Below are 25,973 nucleotides of genomic sequence, written 5' to 3'. Positions count from 1 at the left end.
TTTCAAGTGAGCTCTGGGCAGTAGCAGAGTGCATCTCTTCCATTATCTACTCTTTAGATGCCGTGGATGCCTGCAATGACCATTGCACTGTTAAAGCACTAAAAGTGCAATTATTTTTGGGCAATCAGGCTGCCACGTTCTAGCTGTATTGCATCGGGACCTTCGTCACAGCAGTGGTACTTAAATCATGGAAGCCTGAGCCGGCAAACTTAGCTCTTCTTGGCTTGCACTAGCATAATCTGCCGGGTGCAAACATGGCAAACGTGACCCTTACGGCTCCACCCTTTTTATGCTTGCGATGTTTTGGATGACTAACTTATGCGCAGAACTATCAATGACTTTAGTTAACCGGTTATCCGCTACAAAATCTACGGCACTCTTTGCGGTTACGATCTCAGTAAGGCTTGGGTGGTATAAATGTCCATTATGAATAAAGTCTAGTTCATTTACATGACTCCGTTTTCGAAGGCAGAAAGAACCCTCTCTCTGAATGCTGTATCAGCTACCTTAGGGCTCTTGAAACCACGGTCCAGATGTCGCCGGCAAATAGCTTCAACGTGCTCCTCATTCTTGAGCTGAATTTGGTTCGCTGTCAGGGTCGCGCTTGAACCTGTCCTAGCTTCAGTTGGAATCAGCACAGAGTTTATGGATTTATCATCAATATGAGCTGCTTACCTGCCGTGATTCCAATGCGCGAGGATCCTCTCTGCCATGCCTGTTTTGTTGGATCCACCCCTTCTCGCGAAGGGCTAAGGCCAGGATTTTTGGAAGCAGCTGCATCACATTCATCATCGCCAGCGATCTAATATTTAATCAGCCCTATTCAGTCAACAAGTAATGAAACCCTTCTCACATCATAAGTCGCCGCGATATCCGTTTCTTCACGTTTCTCGCCTTGCGCCTGGTGCTTCTTGACGTTTTTGACTCCGTATGTGACGGTGTTCACTACTAGTGCAGTGCCTGATGCTTGCTAGGTGAGTGACAGACTATATCAAATTGGGGTTGAAAGGGGTTACTGACTCGTGAATGGCAACAAGGCAATGTGTCCAAAGAATTTTGCGGTCCCAACACCAACATCACGAGCGACACTCCGTTTTACTTTCCTCTCCTCGTCTGTCGAGCTCTCCTATAGCAGTTTTAGCCTAATATAATGTCCAGAGATGTCACGAAAGACAAATACCTTTTGACGACCTGAAATCATGCTAACAAGGTCCGAAGCGATTACTATATCCTTTGCCGCATTGGTGAATCCATTCCAGTATTCCTTAGCTGTACCATCATAAGAGACGGAGCTCTCGGCTTGTAATTTGTAGATGCAACGGTTGATCCTGAGTTCACAGGAGTTGACAATTAGTGTCCAGGCAGACATGCAACAATCAGCAAACAGGTCCCACTTACAGCACGATATCAGTGATTTTGATGACGCTCTCCTGTACTAGAACTGCAGCTGCCTCGGATGATATCACGAGCGATGGCCTGTTCCAAATCTGGTACATGGCTAGATCGTGTTTGGTGATACCGCATGTCTGTACTTGAGAAGGCAAAGAGCGATAAAAGGATCGAATAGCATTCTCAAGTCCTGCCTCTTCATCTACTTGTCGCTTAATGGCTTGAGTTGACTGTTGAACATCTGTACGGAGACCAAATGCTATTGCCTGCGCCAGGCCTTCAGAGGTAAGCGTTCTGCTCATCAGTGGCGAAGCGCCGGCTCCGATTTTGGCAATTGTATGTGCAGTTGACAGATGACTAATTAGGTCAGCAGCAGCACACGTGCTTGATCAAATAATGTTGAGTAGGCTTACTTTTCTGTTGTGGCGATGATCACACTTGGCTTTCCGTACTGTAGAGCCAATTGTGTGCTGGATGGGCTTCCATTGTGTATTACAACGGCCACTCTCGGAAGTAACCACTCTATATATAAGGTTTATCAGCATCAAGGTAACAACAATAATATAAGTGATGTTTTCAGCATACCAAGCGGAACAGACTCAATGATGAGCACGTTGGTACTGTTCAATAGCTCACCAAGGCGTCTACAGTCCCTGGAAAGTAGGACACGGTATCCCTTCTTCAAAATAGCATCTTGGATTATCAGCGCCAGACGGAATATATCCTTTATGCTATTCTCTGGCAGCATTAGAAAAATAGGCGCGGGGCCCGAGACCAGGAAACATTCCAGGTCTTTTCTGGGTGTGAAAGAAAGATCACGTTGCTCGAATAAGTAACCCGAAATCTCTGTGGCTCTCATCAGCTTCAAGCACTCCACTCAAGGATCTATAGCAGCAACAAGACCTACCGTGGTTACTGCTCCAGTCATTTGGCCGCGGAACTAAAACCTTTGAACAGAAATACGTGTGAGGAAGTTCGTGATCAGCCATGAGCCTTCCCGCTGTAACCGGAGATATGCTCATCAAGCCCAGAATCTGTTGTCGAAATCTGTTGATGGGCTTGAGTATACTGTCCGAAAGTAACGAAATACATGTTAGCCTAGTCCTAAAGATCTAAGCTTCTCCTGCTTACTCACACATTCCACGTCGATTCTTCAACTATCGCATAAGAAAGCACGTTTGAAGTAGATTGGTCGACGCCATCGTATGGGCTTATCCAGGCATGTGGATGTGCAAATGCTTTTGTCGGGGTTTGAGGCAAGGCGGACATGATATGAAGAGGGATTGAAAGTCGTTCAGCACAATGGATGTGGGCACGAGCCATGGGATTCGCAATGATTGCGTCGGCCAGAAATGGTCGATGGTCCCCCTTGAAAGGAGCAATGCAAGCCCTCCAGCACCGGTGGTAGACCTCATAATATGATTGCTGAACTCTCCTCAAATATTGAAGCCGAGCCTGAGCCTCATCTGAAGGATGGGCATCACTTATGTTATGCTGGCAAAGTTAACCGGGACTCTTGCTCATAGCTAGGGAGTATGTATAGCAATTACCATGGATAGGGGTAGCTCATGGTCATAAGTTATGGCGAAGAAATCAAGACCTTGACTTCTGACCAAGTATTCGCAAGATGCAGCCGCAGCAATCCGAACTCGATGCGAGTCTCTTGAAAGTTGCTTTGCTACAGCTAGAAAAGGTCTTATGCTCTCTATTTCGCATTATGTTAGCAAGGCGTCACGGCATAAGACGATCTGGTGCCAAATACCTTCAACAACCATCAGCACGATGTCCAAAGGTGGAGGCGTGACATTCTCCCGTGTCTGGGTAAACTGGCCAGTATGTTGAGGCTCCTTTTCGTCTAAGCCCACGCTCACTAATCGTGCCTGCGCTTTTGGTCGCATAAAGGACTGAATGAAAGCAGATGTCCGTGCTGCAAGGTCTGGGTTGAGACTAAATTTCTCATCTTCTGTGCGATTTAATTGTGAGCAATCCGACCTTCAGATTGAAAGCCCCAAAGGGCGATAAGGGCCTTACCAGCAGCAGCACAGTAGTTTTCTATGTCGCGAGAATCGTTCGTGAATTCGGGAGCAAAGTCCGGCTCAATCGTGAACAGCGAGATCTCGGAGGAAACACACGAATTGCGCGCTGATGAGTATGCAGGCGGAGGATCTTCGAAGCACTCGTCATGTCTACTATAATCCTCCACAAGCTTGGTTTCTTTATTTTCAGACATGATTATGGTGCTTTAGACAGGCTGACGCAAGTTCGCAAAGTGATGGGATAAATGTCGAATTGAAAAGGAAAGAGAGACTTAATTTCCAGTGTAAATCCCTGTCCCTATTTCTGGCGCCACTGAGTCCATACTTGATGGGGGATAGTCACTAGCATTTCGACTACATAAATTGGAGCCTTGGAGCGAAGTGATAAATATAGTTTTTAGACCCCCAGGCAACATGTACGGGGCTGAGTAAAACCGACCGCATTGGAGTTAGGGTAGCATTCGCGGAAACTACTAGTCTTCACATAGCAAGAGAATAGATGCCATGACCAATGACTATCTTTTGGAACATGGATCCACGGAGAATCAGGCAAGTTAAAACGGTCGATCGACAACAATCCACTTGGACTGCCTGAAGAAGCTTTCGGGTTCGTATTCGGGTTCGGAACAAGGCCCAGGCTTTGATCTATTCAAGGACCCACCCAGCTCGATATCAACCATGAGAACATCATGGCCATCTTGGGATCATATACATTGTGACAAGCTTAAGTGGTAGAGTAAACCCGAACACGATCGGTGTCTAACGAATACTACTGCCTAAGATTACGTCTTGAGGCAACAAAAAATCTTTCTTTCGACAGCATGAACTGCACCTTTAAAAGGGCTACAATAGCCCTCTTTGCATCCCAAACATTGCCAATTACGAGCTTCCTTGACAAACACTCACCATAGCTTCTTCCTAGAAGCCTCGCAACTATGCTCTTCCCCAGATCCACTTTCGTTCTATATGAGTACGATCCCAGCCTGGCAGCTGCGGTGATATTTGCTGCGCTGTTCATTTTGACCACGGGATTCCACTTCTATCAACGATTTCGGAGCCATGCCAAATACTTCAATCCCTTTATTGTTGGAGGAGTGTGTAAGTTAGACCTTTGGCTCGAGTAATGTGTCGAAGTGTTTGCGACCATGTACTGACTTACGCTATTAAGTCCAAGTAATTGGCTACATCGCTCGCGCCAAAGCCCATTTTGACCAGACCTCAACGACTCTATACTCTGTACAAACCCTTCTTCTTCTACTGGCACCAACTCTCTACGCAGCATCGATATACATGGTTCTAGGGAGGATCATCACCTTCTTAAATGCGCCACATCTGAGCGTTATTCCCGTGAAATGGATGACAAAAATCTTTGTCTCCGGCGATGTTCTGTCTTTTATCCTCCAAGGTGCAGGTGAGTTAGTCAAAAGGTCCCCTCCTACACACGAGGATGTATATGCTAATTTCATACCCCAAAGGCGGCGGCATAATGGCTAACGGCTCCACAAGCTCCATGAAAATAGGCCAGTGGGTCATTGTAGTGGGGCTATGCGTGCAGCTACTTTTCTTCGGAGCCTTTTTGATTGCCTCCATTACCTTTCACTGCAGAATAAACCACAACCCTACAGCAGAATCAGATAAGACAATGAGCTCCGCAAAAAGGTGCTTGCCGAAGGACTGGAGAGGTCTTCTATTCGCATGCTACTTCGTCAGCGTTCTGATCCTCATCCGATCGGTTTACCGTCTTATTGAGTTTGCGCAGGGTAATAGTGGCTATGTGATTAGCCATGAAGTTTTTCTATATGTTCTCGACGCGTCGATGATGTTTCTGGTCATGATGACCATGAATTTGTTTCACCCGTCTATTGTTCTGCAAGATGGCGTTCATCATGAGCGTCTTGATCTTGAGGAACTTAGCTTGAGGCGTGAGGGTGAAGATGTGTGAGGAATATGTCTCCAGACTTTTCCTTTCCCCACTACTAGTATCATCTTGCTCTGTATAGTAGAAAATATATTACAGATAATCCGACACTAGATTTTCCATTCGAATTGACCGACAGCTAGACGATCATAATAATTCTTTTGATAGAAGGCAGTAGTAGTTTTTGATATTGGGGCAACACGCTCTATTCTTCACAAGGCATAGTGCAAGCAGGAGCTCTCGATCAGATAAAGATCTCATTCCTCAACTTGAATTATACAAATAATACTATATACTTGGTCTAGCTCAAATCATCCTTCTACCCAACACTAGACTGTACGGTCTAATCTAGTAACAACAGCCAACCAAGAAAGCGACACTGCCTTCCCATCTTTACAATAAGGTCGTCCATCCCCGTAATCTTACCCTTTAGTTACCAAGCTTGAACCCACCCCAGTTCAACCTCGTAAAGGTACCCAGAGGATCATAGCGCTCACGGATCTCTCTCATCCGCTGCACATTCTCGCCAGGGAATCCAGCAAAAGGATCCTGCCAATCGCCTCCATCACCCATGTAAATGAAGTCTCTGGCAAGTCCATTGCGCTTGTTGACACCATGTAGATGTTCCACGAGCTGACGAACCCACGCCTCGACGCGAAGATCATCTTCAGCGTTGTCCCAACCTGTACTTAGTTGCCACCCTATTGAGAGGTTGTTAGCATGATGCCAGGTCCTACTGAGTACTGGTGAGGGAAACTCACAGATCGTAGGCTCCTCTGCTAGTCCCCAGACATTACCGATCCCGTTGGTGTTTCCTACTTTGACAGCACTTGCAGGCGAGATGTTGATTACGAACGTAGGGTAGAGACCTTGGACATCGGCAATTTGGTTCACTGCTGCCTTCCACGTCTGATACATTGAGTACAAGACGTCAGAGTCGGGATACATTGAGTGATGGCCAAAGGTGACGCTACTACGTGGTTAGCTCTCTGGCGGCCGAAAACATTACGGGTGAGCGGGCATTTACCGGAACATTTGCTTGGGAGAGTCGAGATTCGCAGCCCACTGCTTCGAGGTCGTAACATTGTTGACTTTATACACCCCAGGGATAGCAGTAAAGTTGGCAAATTTCGAAGGGGGATTGCTGATACCCTCTTGGACTCCCAAAAGTAAGGGTGAGACGCTTCCAGTTGTGGCGTTGTAGGTGATGGTTAGAACGGATCCAGCGGCAATTGAACTGTCACTATCGGCAACAACCCAGTCGCATGATGCCTTAATAAAATCGTGGACTGCTGTTTCGTTAAATTCCTGGATTGTCGTGCTGATATGGGGCATAGTGTACGTCTTGAGGGTGAATTTGGTGACAATGCCAAAGTTGTTCGCGCCTCCTTTCAGAGCCCAAAACAGATCTGGATGCGAAGTAGCATTGGCGGCAACCTGCGTGCCATTTCCCAAGACGATGTCGTAGTTGACCACATTGTCCATGGCAAATCCGTACTTATTGATAAAGTAGGATACACCACCGATCAGTGTCAAACCAGGCACACCAATGGTTTTCAGGCGTCCGCCGATCGCAGCACGACCATATGGATCAAGCGCAGAATACACATCATACCACGTCATTCCTGGGGCGACATCGATAGTATCGTTGTTCACTTGATATTCTTTCATGTTGTCGAAGGCCAGAAGCACACCGCCGTCAATGTTGTTAGATCCGGGATACTAGATGGCATATAGTGTCAACGAGGATACAGGCTTCTCGCTAGGGGACTTCATACATTCATATGTCCTCCGCCACGAACGGCAAATTGAGCACCGCATGTGGCAAAGAGACCGACAGCATCAGCTACCTGCTCAGCTGAAGTAGGAAGAAAGATGCATGCCGGGTCAAGGTCTGCTCGAATGTCCCAGTAGCTCGTGACCTGGGAGGTGTAGTTGGCCGACCCAGGGTAAATCAACAAGTTTGAGTATGATATAGCAAGCTTTTTGCAGGCACACCTAGCGCCTGTTTCCAAGTCGACAGTGCTAACGGCGGTTGTGCTGGTTGCATTTATGCTTCTTTGACCAAGACCAACGAGGGATGAACTGAAGGCAGAGGACGCCAACGAGACGAGAACTAAGGTAGATTTCATTGTCAAATACACAACACTTTGGTTCAAATTGACTTAAGGATAGCGAATTGCCACGGCCAAAACGAGCTCTTTATAACCTTTTCATCTTCAGGCTATATACCACGGCCAATGCTGAAATTTGGTTGCCTTCGAATTGTTTCCGATCCGATACATTTTATCGATACAAGGAAAGATCATCAGTCTATTTCGAGACTGACTTTGCGTTTATTTGCGCTGGGACACAAAAGACGAGCAAAGCAGCGTGGATGATGCGCGCCCATGGTCGTTGTATAGAGTGAGCGGAGTCTTAAGTGGGGCAGATCCGAGCCGTTGTCGGGTTCGGGTTCGTATAACGGGCTCGGGTTCGGGTCTGTCGCAGCACAGGAAGATCATCCATGCAGCCTAAAACATGTTGTTCCAAATATCTGAGAGTCTCATTTTGAGCGCATCGGTCGAACCAGCTAGTCCGTATTTTACAGCTGTATATGGCCGGTCATGCTGTAAGGACTTGTTCCTGACACAGTGAGCCGGGTCGGGAGGAATGAGAATAGTATAATTAGCACTATGTAACAGAACTGCATGGAAGGACATCAACAGCCTGCATCCCAGGGTGCAGCGAGAACAGCATATCCGACTTGGCTTGGCATTTTTACAATAAGAATATCAGGGCCCGAGGCTCAAGGCAATCTTTGCAGCGTGTCCTGGAAGGCTATTACGATGGTTCTAGGGGATAGAACGGTATGGTCCTGCGGCAAGAGGCCCTAGTGAAGTGAGATTAAACAGCTTCGCCTTCTTCTGATGATAGTTCTGACATTCAAAGTGCAAATAAGCTGAGAAGTGTTAGCGTATACAGTCGGAGGAGAGGCCTTTGTCAGTTTCTTTATCTATCTCGAACAAGCCGAGCCATCTGTTTTAGGTAAGTCTGGATGGTTCACAAACCCCCGGCTTCATAAAGCAAGGCACTGATGTGATCATCATACTATGCACAGCATCTATGAAGGGTTGCTCACAGGCAGCCGTTCGCGCGCTGGCGCTCGAATAATAATCTTGTGTAATGACGGCTCGACTCAATCAGAAAGGTATGTACATGGACACTGAGGTTTAGATAGATTCTCAGTCGGCGACATGGTTGTAGATCATGGCGCTCATGATACTATATACCTCGACTATAAAGCCGCATATAACTGGCCGAAGACACGCGCAGGATGCAGAAGGTCAGTACAGGAAAGAAAGATATCAAAGTAACATAGCCATTTTCTGATGACCGCAGAGGTTTGACGTTAAATGACTTGATCGGTCGGGACCAGTGTTCACTACGTTTAGCCCCATAATGATAGTAAGATTACATTGCCTCCCGCAATATAACGCTTCGTACATAATCATCACGAAACAATAATACTGAAGAGATGGCCAACGCTTGCCATTTGCTCTATCTTTCCAGTAGGATTATATGGACTGGCCATAGCGATCAACGTTCGCTTGTAGGGCCAGGCCGGTGAGCCTCATGGCTATCCGGACGCTTCCGTGACGATCATTTCAAGCCAGGACGTCGGAATGGCGCGACAGGCCATGCCATTTGTCACCTATATCTCTGGGTGCCTGAAGCTCCGTGATGCAGGGATGCGATACGAATGCGATAATCAGTTGACGACCACATGCTTACGCTGACGGAGACACCGAAAAAAGAGGGACCAAGTGGCTGAGCAAATCCAATGCCCTTCAGTAGATATGCAGCATGCATTACATTAGCGTGGTGGTTCTGGAAGCATGTGGAATGTCTAGGCCGGCCCAGACTTCCCAATCAGGTCTGCATCTTTCGAGTCGGAGATTTTCTCCCTTTACACTGTCCCCAGATCAAGCGAGATAAGGCGAGACATATTCTGTAGAAGTACATTGATCAAATTGTAGTCAACTGGTCTGGCGTAGAATGGAATTTGTACCTTCAGCTGCGGATTAGGCCGACGGCGTTTGCCGAAAACTGAGAGAGGCCGAGTAAATAGATGCACCTGCCAGCATTAATGACACAAGCTTCATCGAATCATGACGATCAGCATGGCCATGACAGAGCTCCGATGCTCATCATGTGAGAGACGATGAGGGAAGCTGAACGATGGGTGGAGGGCGGAGGGAAGAATAAGAAGCAAGAAGAGGAGGGAAGGCAAGTCAGGTGGCGGCGGGTGGGCCTGAGCAGCGCCTCGTGTCTTCCCTTCTTTCTTTTCGTTTTCCCGATCCATCTTCAGCGCTTGCTTTCCCCTTCCATCTCTTCTTGACCTCACCACTCAACTTTCCCTCCCTCCCTCCCTCCTTCCCTTCTCTACCTCCTATCGCACTTCTCCACGTTATTGGTTTGGGTTTTACAAACACACCGGCTGTGTCCGGAGAGGAATAGTGCAAAGGGCAAATTTATTCCTGTGTTCCCTCCATTTCCCCCCAAGTCCGAAAGTTCGTGTTCCACCCCCTGAGCTGCGACCTCTCCACTCCTACCGCACCCCCAGGCCAAATCTAAATTCGACTTGGATTCGGGTCGGTGACACTCCCTGGTTCGACTCGACTGTGGTGACTCGCAGAGTATTCGCCCTTGGCCCACCAGCATGAGGCCCGTTTAGATCGACTCCCTGGTTGCAGACAGACATGGAAGCGTCACACCCACCTCCCGAGGGGATAATGCTTCCCCCAAGCCCCGTTGGTTCGTCCGATTCATTCGACTCGACATCGTCCGGCTCTGCCGCAGAGCAACCCGGCGAGGCAAAATGCAGCGATAACGTCATGATCACTTTGTCGCTCACACCTGATCCGCCGGTCCAAACTCCGACTCGTCTTCCTTTTTCCCGTTCCCATTTCCGATCACGATCAATGGTTGAGGTCCCCGGCCTACCTCTGATGACGCGCGCCCACTCGTCCCCAGGGCTGGACTCACGGGGCAGATATATATTCGTCAACGGTCGCGGCGCTTCAACAAATCTGGGCGATCCGGCGGCCAAGCGCTATCTGCCATTGCAGGTTACCACTGGAGATGGCCTAGAATCCAGAATGGTGCCCCTGAATATCTCGGAGACTATCTCAGAACATGCGGAGTTGGATACTACTCTTGTCTCCTCTCCTTCTCAAATTGACTACTACCCTACCTCGCCGGTTTTCTCTCATACCCTACCGCGCGTCAACCGTCGCCGACCGTCGTCCCCCCTTCATTTTCAGAGCCCAAGCTCGTCCGTCCACTCGATGGGAAGTCCGTCCGGCCATTCCTCCCCTGTGATCTACAACATGAGGTACAACGAATCCTACCCCGGTTATTCGGCATCTTCGACCTCATCTATACCTTCGACCCCGACAAGCTTGCGGTCTCGTAGCCCGAGCATTTCGTCATTGGAAACTATCCCTGACATTCCCGACGCTGAAGCCGCTGCGATCGAGGCGGACCGGATCGCGGCTCTGAAAGCTGCAGCAGATAAGGCGGATGAAGCAGAAGCGGCCAGCAGCGGCAATCGAAGGCGCGGGGCATCCGATGCTTCTGGCCCCTCCAGCGGTCTAATGACAATGCGGGCGGGATCGGTTGGCTACGGACCCCGAGCTGACAAGCGGAAACGTTGGAGTGTCTGTGGAGCAGAGCGTAGACAGGACCTGGACCTGGAAACGATCTGGGAAGATTGAATACGATGCAAAGCCAGCATCAATCCCTTGCTACGACTTTTAGTCCGTTTCACGGACATTCTCACATTACGCATCACTTGGACCAAGCTGGCTGGTGACCCGTCCATACTGAACCGATCAACAACCACTATGCCCGACACGCACGCGTCCGCCGCGTTCCAAACATTACCACAGGCAAACAAACCCCAACCACTTCGGGAGAAATTGCCCTCGTGCCTGAACCTCTCGCTACCTTTGCTTGCTCCTTTCTTTTCCCGATGTATCAAGCGCTCAGTTCGAAAATACCCAATATCTTCTATCGTTTCACGTCTTTATCTTCAGCGGTCGACCAATTTCATCCAGGAAGGCCGCAGAGTTCGGTAATCGCGCAGGTCCGTGGATGCTCTACAAGTCGAGTTTCATTTCTTATCCTATCTGGGTCGTTTTTTCCAGCGTGGCGCATGGTACTTTGATTTTCAATTCTACCTATCTGGGGGCGTTTCGCTTACTGTTGCCTTCTTATCCTTGCACGCTACTGTTCGTTTTATCGTCGGGCAACAGTTGACTGATTGATCCATGGATTGAAGAGCAATATGTGATTCCCCTGTTATCTTTGTCTCTCGTGTTACTTACTCTGTTCGTCTATTGCACTTGTGCGTGGGGCGGCTCTGTGTGTCATTCATGTACTATGAATCTGAGATTCACCGCGTCTATCTGTTTGTTTGCTGGCCGGCGGCCGGTGTGCGGGGTGTAAATAACTGTTAGCTGGCTATAACTGCAATCCATACATATCTAAGGCTGTACAACAACCACACAAGTTTCGCGTACATTTCTCACCAAACACCACCGTATGTATGTGCATATATCTCGATAAATAGCAAGAGGGGGGAAAAGGCTAAAAACTAGCGAAGCAATCAAACAAACAAGAAAGCAACCCAAAAACAACCAAAACGTCTCAACTTAAACAAGTTACTCGTAGTGAAGGGATAGTAGGCTCACATCACAAAAGCCCCTTCGGCGTAGCAGAAGGCAACGAATCGTCCCTCTCCAACCCAATACCAAGCCTACCCAACCCATACAGATTGCAAATCTGGCCTGCAGCGCGCTCACCACTCCAATACGCACCGGTCGTGGTACCCAGCGCCACAAACGGCGCTGTATGTTCGCCCGCGAACCAGACCCCGCGGTCTGCGCCCATGCCCGCGCGCAAGACCTCGATGTCTCGATCTCCCTGGGTAAGGCCGACTTGGAAGTTACAGTAGGAGCCGTTCCCTGCGTAGGGGTCGTTTTGCCACTGCGTTGCGGCGAAGGCGATTGGTTTGCAGTCAGGAGATGAGTCTGAGTAGCCGTAGAGGCGGGAGTAGAAGGGATGGAGGAAGTCGTTGAGGAAGTTGAAGTATTCTTTGGAGGAGGGGTCGAGGCCCTGTAGTTTGGAAACAATGTATGTGGAGCAGGGGCCGAAGGTGTAGAAGAGGAGAGTGGGGTGTGCGCAGGAGGTGGGGAGAGCGGCGAGGGAGATGCATTCTTGGTTCCAGAGGATGTCGTTCGGTTTTTCGGTGTATTCTGGGTTGAGGAATTGGGCGAATGTGGGGTTCTCGAAGCTGTTGTACTCTAGGTTGGTTTTGAGGATGTCGGCGGTCCTGGGATCGTCGGGACCGGCGTGCCAGTATGCGCGGGGGAATGTGACGTAGACTTTTTCCAGTCTGCCGTAGGAGATGCTGTCGATGGCTTGGTTAAGTCGAGGGGGAAGGTCTGGGGTGAAAGCTTGTTTGTTGCGTTTGAGCCAGCCGAGTGGGCAGGTGACGACTACTTCGTCGAACTGGAAGGTCTCTCCTGATGCTGTTGTGAGATTCACTTTGCTGGGAGATCCCATGGCTTTCCGGGATTCAGAATCGATTCTGACAATTGGCTGGTTGAAATGAATATCTGCGCGTCGGAGAGCGTTTTGAGAGACATACTTGAGAATTTTCTTGTATGTCGACGCCACAAAGAAGTTATCTGTGTATTGATGTGGTTAGTTGGGCGCTATCATCGTGTGGTGATGAGGGTGGTACTCACTCCCATCTATGCACTCCTCAAGACAGAAAAACTTCAAGCTCTGTCTCTCGATTGGATCACCGACGTACGCTCCCCATAGTCTGCAGGATTCAATGCAAAGCTCCTTCTCGGCAGCGCTGAGGTCTGTCTTCTCCACCTCCTCGCGGAAGAAGTCAAGCAGGCTTCGTTCAGGTGGAATGATATCTTTATGCGTATTGCTATACTCAAAGGCCTTTTCAATGGTCGTCCACAGTACCGCTGATACTCTAGCGGCTAGTGCATCGTCGATTGCCTTGCCTTCTGTCGAGATCAGAGCCTGGTTCCCTTCAAAGTCTTCAAGCACTGTCCCTGTTGCTTCTGAAATTGCGACAATCGGGTTTTTCCCAGTGCCATGTATCCAGTTCGGGCCCCTGATAAGTGTCAGCATCGACGCCAGAGAACATAATTATGGCTAGGAGGAAGAAGCAGGAAGTATTACATGTCTATAAGATGTTCGTGGATCTTCTGCTGATGTACCTGCTGGAAGTTAGTGAACCGCTGACTCTAACTATAGACATTTCTCAAACGCACCCGGCCGCCGACTCTGTCTCTCGCTTCGAATAGTGTCACCCGGGCACCATTCTGGATAAGAATGTCAGAGCATCTCAAGCCTGATAGACCAGCACCAATGACAGCCACGTTGGGCCTCTTGCCCATTGTAATAGTCATATGAAAGCTTGTCTCGCGAGACTGAAACGGTGGTTGATCTTCCTTTGGAATTATTGTATGCAGTAAGCGCCTGTTGTGCTACATGAAGTCAGCAGCTATCCGATCCACTCGAGATAAGCCGGTGCATATTGCAGCCGCTACTACTTGATATGGTCATAGGCCAGACTTTGAAAAAGGCCCACACCCAGAGGAAATGACGGATGAACTGAACCGACCTACCAAGGTATGAGACTGGCTCGGTATTAGTCTACAAATCACAGAGACGAAGCTGTGAAGCATCCAACCACGGGTGGCGGAGAGAAAGATAACGAGGCGAATACTTCGTAGTTATCAGGGAGACGGACGAGACCCGGCGGTTATATGTCAGCGGGAAGCCACGTGCTTGCAGAACCCGCCCACAGCCATCTTCTGCAGTCCACCTACTCCGCCTATCTACTCCCTACCATTCCCCCCTTCACCCCCGCCTCGCCCTGGTTATCCGGATCAGTCCATCACAGGCGCTTACGTATCAAACAAGCCAATTATTCTATCATCTTCCATTGTTTGTTTGTATTAGGCTATTCGGCTGTAATAGCACTTGGATATCATCTGTGGCGTGGCACAGGGTTTCGTCATCAAGTCCGGACCCATGGTTGCAGCTGCCTGGAGCAAACCTGCGAGCTGCACCTTATGGGAACGTAAAGCAATCATCTCACAATCATACACACAATCACCCGCTTGCTGGCCTGTAACCTCCAATATTGACATTACAAAGGAAAGAAATGGATATGAAACAAAGGGGGAATGATGAAAAGAAAGAAACAAAGGAAATGATGATCATCTCACAAAAACACAAGGGGAAGCTTATCTCATCTCCATGCCCCTTGGCTCAGAGATAGCAAGCCTTGAATGCAGTCAAGGTCTTCTTCCTGACTTGCACCTCCCCCGCCGTTCATGAAAGCCGACACCTCGGCGTCCATCTCTGGCACATCCTTGTCGATTACCCCGCTCACTCGTTGGTGCTGAGACACCCGTGAGTATCTTCCGCCGGATGCCAGATCCCTGTTAGCTTTGCCATCCCTGCTGTTGGCCTCTCTGAGTATGGAACGCCGGGAGTGATGATGGGAAGCGGTCCGCCGGCGGACATGGGAGGTTCGTGTGCCCGGTATCCAGTTCTCCTTATCCGAATCGCCCCACTGTAACTCCAGGTCATCGTCTTTCGTCGACATCGTCTTCGAATTAGAAAACTTGTCACCAAGGGTTGCACGGCCAGTCTCCAGTCGGCCCAATGAAGAGACCGTGCGGGAGATCTTGCGTCTCTTGTCGCCAGTCGGCTTAGGGACAGGGGTATTAAGATATTCGGAAGCGTTCAAGGCGTTGCTATGCCTTGCCGACATGCTCCTCGTTAGTGAACGCTGACCACGTGCGCGGAATAGAGCGGGAGAGCCAGCGTTCGGTGCGCTTTGGGAGCTGGTCGGAGTAGAAAGTGCACTTCTTGCATCAGTGTCAAAAAAGGATTCCCAGTTGCGAGGATCTCTTGATCTTCCAAACAACTTTTCGGTCTCCATGGAGCCACCGCGCGGCGTACTAAATGCCGCAGCACTGTTACTCCTTCGAAGTCCTGCAATCCTGGGCTTTCGCGCTGAGAACATAGAAATGCGGTTCTTTGACGGGGACGGTTCGCCATCAGCACGGATCACAGCTTTTCCATCAGAGGACATGGCGATCCGCAGGGCATTTCGTCCTTTCGGAGGAGATGGCGTGAGCTCATCTTCTTTGCGTACCATAGCTTCTCCGTCGAACGAGAGCGATATCCGCAAGGATGGCGGCGACTTCATCGGTGTAGATGTTCCCTGCACGAACGGTCGATTGCCACGGGTTTCGGAAAATGATCGTTTCCTCTTAGCAGAGGTCAGGTTGGAATCATTGACATGGGTTTCATCGTGCACCAGGGCTGGTTGTTGTTCTGGCATCGTTTCGTCTGGGGCTCTCTGCGAGTCCTCCACAGCTTCTGTAGCGAGGCTTGTTTGAGAACTCAACCCTGACTGCTCTAGCTCATTATTGTCGCCATGCACCACGTCGGATTCGAAAGACGCATGATCGGACGATTGCGAAGCAACGTTCCTGTCCTGGCAGTTGTCCTCTGATTGCTCTGTCCCGCTCGAAGATCCTGGCTCTGTCGGTAGGTTGTCATCGGATACCCGTTTTGACGCGTCGGACACGTCCGACCGAGGCGCGAGAAGCTCATGAGGTTGCAATGGTTTCGATTTCCGGCGATCATTTTGACGACGATTCTGGAACCAGATCTAATATCCAGACACATTAGATCGCACGTCAGACGTGGAGGTTACGTGGTACGCAGACATACTTGCACTTCCTTCTCGCCCAACGAGACGCGACTGACTATACTGGCTCGGGCCGTTTTGTCTGGTTTCGGGTTCCGTTGATACTCGGCTTCAAGGATTGCGTGGTCTTCGGGGCTATATGAGCACAGCAGTGACGTGTTAGCGATCTGCTGGCAGCGAGACCCATTGGGCCAATGAGGACTGAAATTGAATTCCGTGCATACCTAGTCCGACGCCGCTTTTGCCGTGCCAGCAATTTATTATCGACGCGTGGAGGAAGATTCTGAGTTAGGGTCTTTTGGGAATGAACAAGGAAGGCGTAATTAAGAGCAGCAGCCGAGTCGGACGCCTGGGTTGAGGGCGGCGAGGAGGAACATGGTGCAGCAGAGGGCTCCGGATCAGACATGGTAAATAGCCGTAAGCCGAGTTAACAGCATAGGAGGACGGAGAGGGAGAGCAAGAGGGAATGCGTGGAGAGAAAGTAGAAAAGGAAAGGTAAAGACGCGGGCCGTGACCTAAGTAAAATGGCGAGGCGGACGTGAGCAGGAGATCCGGTGTGATGTGGGAACGATTCCCCAACCCGGAGAAAAAAGACGCTTCATCTAATCGCGTCGCGATGTGGACGCGGGCGGGCACCGCGGAGGCGTGGTAAGTGTATAGTATCCTCGTACACCCGGTACTGTATGGTCCAGTTCCTCCGGCTGGTTCTCCGCTCTGACTTTCTGCGGCTCGGCCGATTCTCCGCCCGCACGAGGGGCGAGGCTTTCCTTTCTTTCATTCCAAAGAATGTCCCCATGTCCCTCCCCCCTTGAGTCGAAGCCCTCTTTCCCTTGCTGATTGGATCTGCAGGCTGTCCTTGTCTTATCATTGTGAATGAAGTCACTTTTCAATCTGTCTGTGTAACTATCCATTGATGGATGCTTGCTTTGCTGCAGTTCAACCCACCCACACTTCCACCCCGAAAGGTCCTCAATAGAGACAGTTAACTACGTACTACTAGTGCATGTAACGGTCGTTCCAGGCGAGCGGAAATATCACCACCGCCTCCCGCCACCGCGCGTAGCGTTTTCTAACTTAGTATTCTTTTCTTGCTTTCTTTACAGTAAGTATAACCGGGTCTCGCGCAATCGCGCTTATTGACGTGTTTTCGAGGTTCCATTTATTGATGGTTGTTCGTTCGTTCGTTGACAGAAAATTATCGCGATACAAATGCTACTTCCGTATTGATCATAACTATTTACCTCTTTCGGTTAGGTTTCGTGTTTTTCCCCTTTTCTTTTGTTATTTTGCTTCTGGGTTTTTGTTACGGGTACAAATAAACACAACCTACCACCAAACATTTTTTTTCTACTAATACTACTACTACGTAGTAGTAGTTACTGCATAAGTTACTAAAAAAGCAAAAGACACGACCAATTGATTCAATGTCAATTTCATTAACTCTCTTTCTTCCTTACAACCACTCCATTTCCTAAGCAATAAATGAAAAGATATGAAATCACCCCTCCACCTGATTCATATGACTCGGAATATTCCACGGATCGTAATCGATATGCACGAAAGCCCTATCCACCGTAGGCACACTCTCCACCATATACTGCAGACTCTCTCCAACATCATGACTATCCTGGAGTCGTGTCTTTGGGTCCAGGACAATATCTACCTCGACGTTGAGTCGATCCCCTGCGTAATACGCTTTTAGATCCTGGATCTTGAGAATCGCTTTCGAGAACCGCATCGTCATGTACAGCAGGATGCTGTGGTCTTTGGGTGATGCTGCCGCGCCGGTTAGGTGGCCGATGTGTTCGCTGGCTGTGGCGCTCCAGTTGTAGATTATGTAGAGGGAGAGGAGAAGACCGCCTAATGGGTCGATGTACCAGGTTTTGGTTAGGGAGCCGACTTTGGGTTGGGTTGGTTAGTGGTGTAGGTTTGCCCTGGGGTTGGGGGAAATTATTAGGGGGAGGAGGGGGGGGGGGGGGACTTACTCAGGGGAAAGAGAATACTGAACAAGTTGAAGACCACGTCTGTCATGGCGTCTTGGGCTAGTGCCTGGACGCTCGAATTTTTGATCAGTCGACACCAGAACCAGCAGATGAGCTTGACGATGACTGTGCTAGCCATGACGGCTATGGAAGGGAGGGATAGGTCGACTACGGAGTGGTCGGAAGAGATGAGTCGTGTAAAGGAGGTGAGCGCGACTTGCACGAAAGAAGTTACCATCACGACGGCGAAGACTAATACGCTGAGTGGTTCGAGTCGACGACGGCTTATCGGGTATCGGGAGCGGTCTTGTCGACGGATCAGGGTGGTCGTGATCCAGACTATGGCTGTGCTGAGGAAGTCCAATGCCCCGTCGACTAAGCTGGCCAGGACGGATAATGAGTTTGTCATGGTCATAGCGACAATCTTTGCGACTAGGAGGAGGATGTTGGCGACGAAGTTGACGTAGATCGCGACGGTGACTATCCGGTCGCTGCTGTCGACGAACTCATCGGTTGATGGAATGATGTCTGGGGGTGATGCTGCTCGTTCTTCGATCGTCGGGGGCAGGAGCGGAGAGGTCTCACTCTCGCTGGGAATGCGATAGAGATTCCGGGGCGTTCTTTTGATTTTGCCGGATGCTTGAGAGTCTGCTGTTCCGTAGGAGATTGCGTCATATGCCCGGCCGTTGGTTGAGGCTGGGGGTTCTCCTGGCTGGTTGCTGTGATAGTCCACAATCAGGCGATGTGGGAGGGAAGAGTCCAGCAGTCGGTCGATAAAGACATATTGCGATATCAGGTCATTGTTGCGCTCGTAATACTCGCGCCTGTGACCTTGTTAGATCGCAGTGTTGAGATAACAGGAGGGAACATACATGGCCTTTGGCATCTTCTTCAGCGTAGACGGGTCTTGAAAGAAATGTTGCCTGTAGCTCATCGTTAGTAGATATCTACTGAGCTGTGAAACAAGGGCAACGGCATACCAACGATAAATAGGCCTGCTCTCGCCGATGAGTCGCTTAGCGCGCTCAAGAGCGAGAGGCCTATCCCCGCGATCTTGGGGGACAGACTCATCAAGACGATCACTGTCATACGGATTATCGGCGCTTTGGACGCTGAGAGAGCGTCGTCGTATTAGTCCTCCAAGGCGTTGACCACGGGTGGAGAGAAGGTCATGTTCCAAGTCGAGACTTGGTTGTCTCGCCCGGATGAAGGAGTCCGATCGAGGCGAAGAGGAAAGGGTTGGCGGCACAGTACTAGATCGATGTGTCGAGGACATTTTTCCTTCCCTTGCATCGAGCGACGTGGAAAAGCAATGGATGAGGAAGCATTCGATTTAGGCGGCAATGATGACTCGCTCGACCGAATCAACTTGGTGGGACCCTGACGGCATTCTTCAATTGGAGTCTTGGGCGCGCGGGCTGGGCCGAGCTGTTAGCTCACCATTATGAGTTGGAGCCTGGCAGAACTTTCTCACGTCAAACATACATGCGCTCCTGGTTATTCAGTCACTAATTTTTGATTTTCTTAATATACGTCAGTGATGAATAGTACTCGCAGTATGTCCCTGTCGCAAGAAGCCGCCTCATGGCTCTCGCCGCCAGCTGTGCAGCTCTCTCCTTCACCACAGCCTGGAGATAAAGCTCCCTCTTGCCCAGAACTGCCCCTCCCAGCCGACAACAACAGACCAACCATCATCTCATTCCTCAGGCACTGTGGATGTCCTGGTTAGTCCGGTCTCGAATGAACTGTTGCTCACTAGCCTAATGATAATTGCAGTGGCGGAAGCAACTTTTCTCGAGTTGCGCACTGCCGCTGAGAATCACCCTGAGATCAACTTTGTCGCTGTGTCGCATAGCGACCAGCCATCAACAGAAAGATGGTTGGAATCTATTGGTGGGACCGGGGAATCTGGCTCTAACCCCGTGACGGTCATTGTCGATGCTGAGTGCAAGATCTATGCGCAATGGGGCCTAGGAGTGACTTCTTGGGGCCATGTCCTGAGTCCAGCTGGACTTCTAGCTATCGGGAAGTTGGGGTGGGAAAGGGGGATCTGGAACAGGCCTACCGAGAGTGGTAGTCGATGGCAGTTGAGTGGCAATTGGGCGGTTGACGCCGAAGGAGGAGTGCGCTGGGGAGGACCTGTGAAGCGAGCTGATGAGCTGATAGATATTGAACAGGCAATTTATAGCATCAAAGCTTGATTTTATAATATGCCATGCTGGCATGCCTTCAACTTAACCCCAGATGCTTATACAAGTAAAGAAACATTTTGTACGCTCAAGCTTCGTTGAATTCATCTTTTGTGTCTTCTTCTCCATCTATTTTTTTTATAAATTGGGTAGAGACTCAAGACAGGTTTACCGATCAAGATCATTGCAGTACCAGCCATTGTTAGCTGCAAGTCGTATTACTTTCCACGTAAATTGTCCAAGCTGCCCAAGTCCGGCCTGATCAATTTCGATTATTAATGCTACACCCGTACACTTCTCAGGCAACAGAGAATCATGTTTTCTCAGTTCTATTCAATTCTATTTATTCGCCATCGAGATAATATCTTTGAGATGGAGGCCGCTACTTGTCAATATCTTCGGGGGTCCCATGGCGTATAGCAAGAGATCGGGCGTTCCGTTCTTCGTCGGATTGGTGCGAAGAGCTTGTATAAGCTGCAATCCTTTTGGCTTGGCTAACCAGATTCCGTCAATCGAGACGTGAGATTCATTCTGAGTTTCCATTGACACGCCACGTTTGCCGTGCATTTAACCAGTCGGCTATTCTTCCTTGTCCAAAAGGGTAATTGTGCGTGATCAGTTTGCTTGCTTTGAAGCTTCATGAGATGAGCGGACGTTAGTGGAGTTGGAAAGCGTAGTTGCTATTGCGCCTACCCCGCATTTATGCCTTCGTCCCTCGTGCTGCACAACAGACTTCCATGATAGAGATCCGACTGAAATGAAGGTGAGTCGCAGACAATTTGTAGTAGAAGGAAGACTCAAGGGCACATGGGAACATCATGTGCCCGACCAGAAACTACATCCCGCCTCAACTTCTGCTCTATACTTCAACCTGTCACCGCAGCACCTTGTTTGACCATGCAGCACGTCAGGATTAGTCTCATGTCTAGACTGCCCTAGACCACTGCTAGCCTGCCTGCCACGGCAACCTGGGCCGCTACCCCGGACGAGCAATGCTACAATTATAGACAGCAGTGGCCAGAAGATTGGGTAGTCACCATACCCGAAACCTGGAGAACCGGAACTCAAATACCCTATTGGTTTACCAAAAGCTCGGTTTGGATGGATGAGACGCCCTAGTGGCTGTCATTGAGGCAGAATCCTTCTCCGGCTGGCCGCCAGAGTTCCTCAAGCGGACTGCAACCGCGCACGGGCTGACCATACCGGTGCCTCTTTCGTTAGTGCGTCGAACGCCAATCATGTCGGCTGGGGAAGTTTACTACTTTGGCGCGAACGCAATCAGGAGCGAGATGGCCATGCTAGTCCCGGGCCGGCCGGCCACCCCGGATTTTCAAGCTTCCTGCTAACCCTCGCTCCGCCATCGGCCTTTTCGTCCACCGGTCAACAGTCCCCAGTCTGACGCATGCCAAAACGATGAGCTTGTTCAAATCTCCATGGATTTGACCCCGGAACAAGGCTTGGCAGGGAATTGACGTATATAGGCCATGTTATCTGCCCCACCCCCGCTCGGGGTCCTTTCCTGTGCTTTTTTGTATAAGTTCTGCCGTTCAATATCTCACTCAACACTACTTCATGGCCTAAGAGATTCACACACCAAAATATATCGATCGGCATTTCAAGATGGGTCGATACTTTACAATTGGCCTGGCTGCATTTGCAGCTACAGGGTCTTTCCTGTTCGGATATGACAGCGGTGTCATGACGGACGTAATCGAGTCGAAGAATTTTCTGACTTTCTTCCACACCACCCAGACGTCAAACATCATCGGTGCTATCAACAGCACATTTTCGGGAGGTGGTAAGTTCTTCTCCCTGGCTCGGACCTTCTTCATTCCATGTATTGCCCTGCTGGCTAACAATGGCTGCTAGCTTGCATTGGCGCTCTCCAGGGAGGTCTAACGATGGATCGCTTCGGACGAAAGTTCACTATCCAGATGGGTGCTTTCATTTGCATGGTTGGCGCTATTCTTCAATCGTCAGCGAAGAACCTGGCTATGATCCTTGTTGGTCGTATTCTGGCCGGCTGGGCAGTTGGTCTCATGTCTATGTCTGTCCCAGTGTATCAAGCAGAGGTCGCTCATCCCCGTTCACGTGGGTTCATCATCGGTCTAGCCCAGCAGATGATCGGGGTTGGATTCATCGTCAGTACGTATGTATACCACCACCACAACCATGTCTGCATAATTCAGACAAGGAAAACATTAACCCAAGACTAGCTGGGTCGGCTACGGCTCCCTTCATGCGCCGGATACTAGCGAGTTTCAATGGCGATTCCCACTTGCCTTTCAGGCCGTCCCCGCCGTTCTTCTCGTTATAGGCATGTTCTTCATGCCTGAATCACCTCGGTACCTGATCGAAAAGGAACGCTACGAGGAAGCGATGAAGATTCTCAGAAGATTACACTTCGACGGCACCAACGAGGACTGGATCCAGACGGAATACAACGAGATCAAGACCACTATCGAAGCCGAAAAAGCTGTCACAGTCCCCGGATGGCTCATCATGTTCCGTGTGCCTCAATGGCGAACCCGACTCATGTGCGTTTCCTTCTCCTACCGACACCTTAATTTAACCCCGCATTCTATTAACATCCCACCCAAACAGGCACGGCATCGCTGTCCAAGTCTTCACCCAAATGACGGGCGTTAACGTCGTAAACTACTACCAGACAATCATGTACAACGCCCTCGGCATCACAGGTAACCGCAACACCCTGGTAGCAGGAATCTACAACTGCGTCGGTCCCATCACGAACTTCATCTTCATTTTCTTCCTCCTCGACCGAGTTGGGCGCCGCAAGCCCATGTTATTCGGTACCATCGCAATCACCATCGCCCTAATCTGCGAAGCAGCTCTCTACTCACAGAACCTGGACGGTACCCGAAAGGGATACAGTATCGGCGGCGTTTTCTTCATCTTCTGTATCACTGTTATCTTTTCTCTATCATTCGGCCCTTGCAGTTGGTTAGTGCCTCTCCCAAAACTATCAACTAACATGGATACTGTTGCCCTCTAACATGCTATCGATAAACAGGGTCTACATGGCAGAAGTAATGCCAATGCAGATCCGCGGTCGAGGAAACGCCTTCGCCACTGCCATTGGCAACTGGGCCGTAAGTACCCTCTGGAATCAGGTCTCTCCGATCGCGCTGGACAAGATCCAGTGGAAGTTTTATTTCGTGTTTGCGGCGTGGAGTGAGTAACCCATACCCTTTACCAACTCGGTTTCCCTATATTCCTCCCTTTCCCTTACTGCTTGTCTGCTAACCATCTAATTCGAAACAGACGTATGCATCACCCTTCCAACCGTCTACTTCTTCTTCAAGGAAACAAACCAGAAGTCACTCGAAGAGATCGATCTGCTCTTCGGTGGACGTGCCCTGGGAATGCTCCCCGAGGATGTAGTCGTAAAGGAGGGCACAGTCGAGGCTGAAAAGGCAGAAGAGACGGGGGTATCGGTCATCAAAGTCGAGCATACTAGTACCGTGTGACCATAGCGGTGTCTTCTATCAAGGAAGCGTCGTGACCGTTCATGACAAATCAGTAAAGAAGCAATTATACAACGAAACGAATTGTACTGCGTCAGTTTATTTCGCCGATCAGAACCCTGCTCTTGTTCTATACCATAACCCAATCCATTCTATCCTCATCTACTACTCAACCACTCACCCCTCAACCCTCTAATGCCCACCCCAACCCAATCAAAGAAACGCTTTACTCTCCAACCTCAAAAACTCCCTCGCATTCCCAAACTCAATCAAATCCACCTCCCGCGCCGACAACTTCCCGGACTCCCTCACCTTCTTCAGAAACTCCTTTCCCGTAACATTATCCTCGAACGGATAATCCACACTATACATAACCCTCTCCACCTTCGTAACCTGCAACAACATCATCAACGTCTCAACACTAAACACTCCACTCGTTGTAACCCATATATTCTCATTCCAGACATCCATAATCCCCTTGCGTCTCGATGCCGCCAACCCCTTGAAAAACCCCAATCTCGCGATCCGGTGCAACATGATCGGGAGCAGCTCGCCCATGTGTCCGATTACTATCTTGAGTTTGGGGTATTGCTCGAATACTCCCGCCGCGTAGAGTTTCAATATGTGTAGTCCTACGTTCTCATGCCAGCCCCAGGCTGCGGACGCGAGGCCGAGTTCTGCAGCGAGTGGATAGTTGCCGGAGAAGCGGGATTGGATGGAATCCTGGGATGGTGTGGAAGGGTGGATGTAGAGGGGGACGTCGAGGGATTCGGCGGCTGCGAAGACGGGCCAGAAGCGTTTGTCGTCGTAGTGGGTTGTTCCGTCCGGGAGGTGGTTGTCGATTAGGGCACCGAGGAAGCCGAGGTCGGTGACGGTGCGGCGGAGTTCTTTGGCCGCTTCAATGGGGTGGGCCATAGGAAGCGCTGCGAAGCCGCCGAATCGGTCCGGATGCTGTTGAATGGCGGTGGCCATCTCGTTGTTGGCTGCGTGGCAGCGCGCGGGGTCGGTTGAGGCGACGCCGCCGGGAAGGTGGGAGAGGATCTGGTAGGAGACGTTGCCGGCGTCCATGTTGGCGAGACGGGCTTTGGAGATGTCTTTTGCAAGGTTGCGACATTCAGGGTAGATTTTCCATGTGTTGTCGTAGAAGAAGTTATTGCTTTCGAGGGATGGGAATATAGCGTGCTCTTCGAGCGTGATGGCTTGCGCGGGGGAGGCCATGGTGTGGGGAGATTGTTGTAGTGGTGATATCGGGTGGTCAGTTTGGGCTGTCGGCTTATACAGGTAGGTGGGAGAGCAGCTCTCTATATTGCTTTCGGGGTAGGTGTAGGAAGGCGGTTGTCTGAACAGTGCAGACTTAAGTGGAATTGCAGCTCATTTGAGTCAAAGGTGCTGTGCGACCAACGCCCCTGATAAGGGATAAGTAGGGGCATGCTGCTTCATTAGCTGAGGACGGCGCCAGTTGTGGTGTGTAGAAATGAGGGACAGGTCATCTTGGTGTATTGGGCTGCCGATATTGCAGCCTATAAGCGTGCAAAGGAGACATAATGTTTTCGGAGTAAGCTAGACAGTCCAGTCCCGAATATGGGAAGCCAGTTGATGCAGAGTCTGCAGTGTGTGTTGTCTTTAGCGTCCCGATCACCGAGTGTGAAGATCTGGATAAGCGAGTTGTTTATACAAGACAGGAGCAAACTGCGTCATAGCCATAGGTAACAATGAGCGTGAGCTGCACATCCGGGGGATCTGTGTGGATCGGCAGCCGTGGCATGACCTGGCACGACATGGCATGACCTGCTAATTTGTTGGCTTCCAGCTAGTGCGACCGCCACCAAAATCATGCTCAGCCGACCATCCATCGAAAGCTCCCTTGCAACCGCGCCAAGGAAGTTAGTCCGGGGCGCATGGGAAGGAATGAATCAATGCTTGCAGCGATCGCCCGACGGTCAGTGCTATAGGGTTAGTAGCATCGTTTAGAGTGATGGATGTGCGCTGCTAAGCCCCTCAGCGGCAACCTGCGCTAGTAGTTGGGAGAAGCCTGCTGCCGGATGACCTGGGGAAAAAGGTGTGGAATGCAGGCAGCCAGATGCCTCTGGCTGGGCTTTCAAGGGAATAAAAGCACATGGGTGGCACATAGCCTGAAGCCAGACAAAGGAACCCTGTGTTGTCA

General features: G+C 50.1%; 12 protein-coding genes across 12 annotated transcripts; 5 read left to right on the top strand and 7 right to left on the bottom strand.

The window, feature by feature from the left end:
- Nucleotides 1-446: 446 nt before the first annotated feature.
- Nucleotides 447-3,619, bottom strand: BO83DRAFT_420327 (glycosyltransferase; the record flags this gene model as incomplete). The annotated part of the gene is made up of 13 exons (XM_025534930.1): nt 447-619; nt 676-802; nt 854-960; nt 1,021-1,126; nt 1,181-1,328; nt 1,399-1,746; nt 1,803-1,911; nt 1,975-2,235; nt 2,297-2,457; nt 2,525-2,883; nt 2,940-3,094; nt 3,152-3,352; nt 3,421-3,619. The coding sequence occupies 13 exons, from the start codon at nt 3,617-3,619 to the stop codon at nt 447-449; spliced, it is 2,454 nt and encodes an 817-aa protein (XP_025384008.1).
- Nucleotides 3,620-4,360: 741 nt separating this feature from the next.
- On the top strand, nt 4,361-5,476 carry BO83DRAFT_455044 (RTA1 domain-containing protein; the record flags this gene model as incomplete). Its single annotated transcript, XM_025537009.1, has 3 exons — nt 4,361-4,523; nt 4,594-4,836; nt 4,901-5,476. 3 exons carry the CDS (start codon nt 4,361-4,363, stop codon nt 5,365-5,367), a joined length of 873 nt encoding a protein of 290 aa, XP_025384007.1. The 3' UTR covers nt 5,368-5,476.
- Nucleotides 5,477-5,601: 125 nt separating this feature from the next.
- BO83DRAFT_368969 (FAD-binding oxidoreductase) lies at nt 5,602-7,702 on the bottom strand. Its single transcript, XM_025529841.1, has 4 exons — nt 7,122-7,702; nt 6,371-7,065; nt 6,105-6,313; nt 5,602-6,044 (listed from the first exon to the last, which is right to left on the bottom strand). The coding sequence occupies exons 1-4, from the start codon at nt 7,473-7,475 to the stop codon at nt 5,773-5,775; spliced, it is 1,530 nt and encodes a 509-aa protein (XP_025384006.1). The 5' UTR covers nt 7,476-7,702; the 3' UTR covers nt 5,602-5,772.
- A 2,262-nt stretch (nt 7,703-9,964) lies between these two features.
- BO83DRAFT_137618 (uncharacterized protein) lies at nt 9,965-11,230 on the top strand. The gene has a single exon (XM_025526147.1). It carries the CDS (start codon nt 10,086-10,088, stop codon nt 11,100-11,102), a length of 1,017 nt encoding a protein of 338 aa, XP_025384005.1. The 5' UTR covers nt 9,965-10,085; the 3' UTR covers nt 11,103-11,230.
- A 562-nt stretch (nt 11,231-11,792) lies between these two features.
- BO83DRAFT_381836 (flavin monoamine oxidase family protein) lies at nt 11,793-14,135 on the bottom strand. The gene is made up of 5 exons (XM_025532087.1): nt 14,046-14,135; nt 13,689-13,904; nt 13,597-13,634; nt 13,140-13,528; nt 11,793-13,079 (listed from the first exon to the last, which is right to left on the bottom strand). Exons 2-5 carry the CDS (start codon nt 13,812-13,814, stop codon nt 12,082-12,084), a joined length of 1,551 nt encoding a protein of 516 aa, XP_025384004.1. The 5' UTR covers nt 13,815-13,904; nt 14,046-14,135; the 3' UTR covers nt 11,793-12,081.
- Nucleotides 14,136-14,615: 480 nt separating this feature from the next.
- On the bottom strand, nt 14,616-16,654 carry BO83DRAFT_137595 (homeobox domain-containing protein). The gene is made up of 3 exons (XM_025526145.1): nt 16,375-16,654; nt 16,174-16,285; nt 14,616-16,111 (listed from the first exon to the last, which is right to left on the bottom strand). The coding sequence occupies exons 1-3, from the start codon at nt 16,554-16,556 to the stop codon at nt 14,675-14,677; spliced, it is 1,731 nt and encodes a 576-aa protein (XP_025384003.1). The 5' UTR covers nt 16,557-16,654; the 3' UTR covers nt 14,616-14,674.
- A 509-nt stretch (nt 16,655-17,163) lies between these two features.
- Nucleotides 17,164-17,558, top strand: BO83DRAFT_137614 (uncharacterized protein). Its single transcript, XM_025526146.1, has 2 exons — nt 17,164-17,252; nt 17,303-17,558. Exon 2 carries the CDS (start codon nt 17,316-17,318, stop codon nt 17,502-17,504), a length of 189 nt encoding a protein of 62 aa, XP_025384002.1. The 5' UTR covers nt 17,164-17,252; nt 17,303-17,315; the 3' UTR covers nt 17,505-17,558.
- A 14-nt stretch (nt 17,559-17,572) lies between these two features.
- Nucleotides 17,573-19,475, bottom strand: BO83DRAFT_411232 (cation diffusion facilitator family transporter). The gene is made up of 4 exons (XM_025534291.1): nt 19,113-19,475; nt 19,005-19,055; nt 18,136-18,956; nt 17,573-18,049 (listed from the first exon to the last, which is right to left on the bottom strand). The coding sequence occupies exons 1-4, from the start codon at nt 19,406-19,408 to the stop codon at nt 17,649-17,651; spliced, it is 1,569 nt and encodes a 522-aa protein (XP_025384001.1). The 5' UTR covers nt 19,409-19,475; the 3' UTR covers nt 17,573-17,648.
- Nucleotides 19,476-19,690: 215 nt separating this feature from the next.
- Nucleotides 19,691-20,333, top strand: BO83DRAFT_322084 (uncharacterized protein; the record flags this gene model as incomplete). The annotated part of the gene is made up of 2 exons (XM_025527880.1): nt 19,691-19,856; nt 19,909-20,333. The coding sequence occupies 2 exons, from the start codon at nt 19,691-19,693 to the stop codon at nt 20,331-20,333; spliced, it is 591 nt and encodes a 196-aa protein (XP_025384000.1).
- Nucleotides 20,334-20,657: 324 nt separating this feature from the next.
- BO83DRAFT_381832 (uncharacterized protein) lies at nt 20,658-21,033 on the bottom strand (the record flags this gene model as incomplete). The annotated part of the gene is made up of 1 exon (XM_025532086.1): nt 20,658-21,033. A coding segment is annotated over one exon (222 nt), but the record flags the coding sequence as incomplete, so codon positions are not given.
- Nucleotides 21,034-21,941: 908 nt separating this feature from the next.
- BO83DRAFT_430906 (sugar porter family MFS transporter) lies at nt 21,942-23,812 on the top strand (the record flags this gene model as incomplete). Its single annotated transcript, XM_025535548.1, has 6 exons — nt 21,942-22,119; nt 22,191-22,470; nt 22,538-22,858; nt 22,926-23,285; nt 23,356-23,516; nt 23,607-23,812. The coding sequence occupies 6 exons, from the start codon at nt 21,942-21,944 to the stop codon at nt 23,810-23,812; spliced, it is 1,506 nt and encodes a 501-aa protein (XP_025383998.1).
- Nucleotides 23,813-24,022: 210 nt separating this feature from the next.
- Nucleotides 24,023-25,027, bottom strand: BO83DRAFT_430905 (amidohydrolase family protein; the record flags this gene model as incomplete). Its single annotated transcript, XM_025535547.1, has 1 exon — nt 24,023-25,027. One exon carries the CDS (start codon nt 25,025-25,027, stop codon nt 24,023-24,025), a length of 1,005 nt encoding a protein of 334 aa, XP_025383997.1.
- Between the last annotated feature and the right edge of the window lie 946 nt (nt 25,028-25,973).

Source organism: Aspergillus eucalypticola, assembly GCF_003184535.1.
Source record: "Aspergillus eucalypticola CBS 122712 chromosome Unknown BO83scaffold_30, whole genome shotgun sequence".
In the NCBI taxonomy this organism is placed as follows: domain Eukaryota; kingdom Fungi; phylum Ascomycota; class Eurotiomycetes; order Eurotiales; family Aspergillaceae; genus Aspergillus; species Aspergillus eucalypticola.
Note: the sequence above shows the minus strand (reverse complement) of the source record. Positions and strands in the feature narration are given on the sequence as shown.